The sequence below is a fragment of the Eurypyga helias genome, unplaced genomic scaffold, assembly GCF_000690775.1.
Source record: "Eurypyga helias isolate BGI_N326 unplaced genomic scaffold, ASM69077v1 scaffold21231, whole genome shotgun sequence".
Lineage (NCBI taxonomy): Eukaryota > Metazoa > Chordata > Aves > Eurypygiformes > Eurypygidae > Eurypyga > Eurypyga helias.
Window position 1 is genome coordinate 1 of NW_010229182.1, and position 2068 is coordinate 2068.

Genomic DNA, 2068 nt, shown 5'->3' on the forward strand with positions numbered 1-2068 from the left:
TGTGCCCTCTCTCAGCCCGGCTCGCTCCCCCGGCCTGTCCCGCTCCCTCCTCCGCCCTTCCCGACAGCCGCGACCCTTGTACCCCGTCCTCTCGCCATCGCCTGCACCGACCCTGCCGTGTGTTGGCACACGGTGCGCCCTGCTTCCCCAGCCCGGCTGCTGTGCCCCTCCACACCCCCGGTGTGCCCCCTGTCTCTCCTCACCGTGTTCCTCTCCCGGCCGGTGCATGCTTCAGTCTTGCTTCCAGGCTCTGGCCTACATCCCTGAACCCTGCGCACCCCTTCCACCCCTGATAGCTGGATGTCAGCCTGTGGCACAAGAACGCCTGCAACCCTGTTCCCACCCAGTCCCTGGGGGTTTTCTCTGTTCTCGTTCTTGTCCCTGATTCTGTTGCTCTCCCCAGTGTCCCGTCTGCACTGCGAGAGTGAGTCCTTCAAGATGGACCTTATCCTGGACGTGAACATCCAGATCTACCCCGTGGACCTCGGTAAGCCACCATCTAATCTAGAGTGTGCAGGGTTGGCTTGCAGGAGCAAGGTTTTAGAGGCGCGTGCTGCTGTGCAGAGGAGAGGAGGGAGACTGAATTTGCTGTGAGCAAGGAAAGAGCTGTCTCAGGCTTCTTGGGCCCCTGTGCTTCCTCCAGCTCACAGAAGGTAGCAGGTAGGCTCAGTGTGCTGGGGCGGAGCTGCGTTCTGGTTTGCCTTGCTGTGTTTGTTTGGCCTTATCTCTGGTCCATTTCCCAGAGGTGCTATGCAGTGAAACTGCCGCAGCTGGTGGCAGCCGAGCTTTAAGGGAGACCTTTTGAAGTGAGCTTCTGTGGCTAAATATACTAAACGGTTGGAAAATAGGGTCTTGCCCTCAGTGAAGCGCAGGAGGGCTAGAACTGGCACTGCAGAGTCTCACTAAGACCTCTGGGACTTTTCCTTGTGAACCTCTTGCTGTGTCCCATGAAAATACCAGCTATGGTGTTGATCACCGTGGAGAAGACCAGAGCCAGCAGGATGTCTGGGGAACAGGGAGACAGAGGATCTGATGCTATTTCTTCCTCGTTCCCCACAATCCTGTTGGAGGCAGGGATGGGGTTTGTGCTAAACCTGCCATGGTGGCTCCTTCTCACCACCCAGAGACCTGCTGTGGCCGTTGCTGCTCTGGCTGTGCTCCCTCCCGCCTTCTCACCACTTCTCTGCCTTCTTCTCTCAGGGGACAAGTTCCGCCTGGTCATCGCCAGCACCTTGTACGAAGATGGCACCCTGGATGACGGCGAGTACAACCCCACGGATGACAGGCCGTCCAGGTACGGGGTTCAGCTAGCACCCCTGTGAGGGTGGAGGAGGAAAAGGTGAAGCACTTAGGGGGTGTGAGTACCCTCTCCTGAAGGATGCTCAGCTGAGGGCGTGCCCAGGTTTGCCTCTTCTCTGAACTCTTGCCATCCCGTCGCAGGGCGGACCAGTTTGAGTACGTGATGTACGGCAAGGTGTACCGGATTGAAGGGGATGAGACCTCCACGGAAGCCGCCACACGCCTGTGAGTGCCTGTCAGCGGGAGCAGGGGGAGACGCGCTGCCCTGGGGTGGTGTCGGGGGTCTCAGCCCGGTCTCCCGTGGGATTCCTCGCTCTCACCGCTCCTTCTCCTCCCACCCCAGCTCTGCCTACGTGTCCTACGGGGGGCTGCTTATGCGTCTGCAGGGAGACGCGAACAACCTGCATGGGTTTGAAGTGGACTCTCGAGTTTACCTGCTGATGAAGAAGCTGGCCTTCTAGGAGCCCTCCTGCCTCCGTGGGCTGCCCCGGCATCTTCTGCTGGCGAGCAAACAGGAGCCCTGTGACTCCAAATCCTTCCCCGGCATCCATGCTGCCTGGCCCCTCCGGAGCTGGGGAGGAGGAAGCAGTCCCTCTCCTCATCCCAGCCTGTTCTGACTCCTGCTGGGATCTGCAGCTGCCTCCTGCACGGAGAGATGTGCCAGACGGCCGAGTGGAAGGTGTGCTGGGTGCTCCACAGTCCTGAGGTGAGGTGTCCCACCTCTGCCTTCCTGTGCTCCAAAAGTGGGCGTAGCCCCGGCTCTGGCCAG

General features: G+C 60.1%; 1 protein-coding gene across 2 annotated transcripts; it reads left to right on the forward strand.

Moving 5' to 3' along the window:
- Positions 1–408: 408 nt before the first annotated feature.
- Positions 409–1760, forward strand: POLR2H (polymerase (RNA) II (DNA directed) polypeptide H). Of its 2 annotated transcripts, XM_010160317.1 has the most exons (4): positions 409–487; positions 1201–1294; positions 1441–1524; positions 1643–1760. In XM_010160317.1, the coding sequence occupies exons 1-4, from the start codon at positions 439–441 to the stop codon at positions 1758–1760; spliced, it is 345 nt and encodes a 114-aa protein (XP_010158619.1). In that variant the 5' UTR covers positions 409–438. The 2 variants fall into 2 exon arrangements, with proteins under 2 accessions (XP_010158619.1, XP_010158620.1); XM_010160318.1 differs by lacking the exon at positions 1441–1524.
- Positions 1761–2068: the final 308 nt, after the last annotated feature.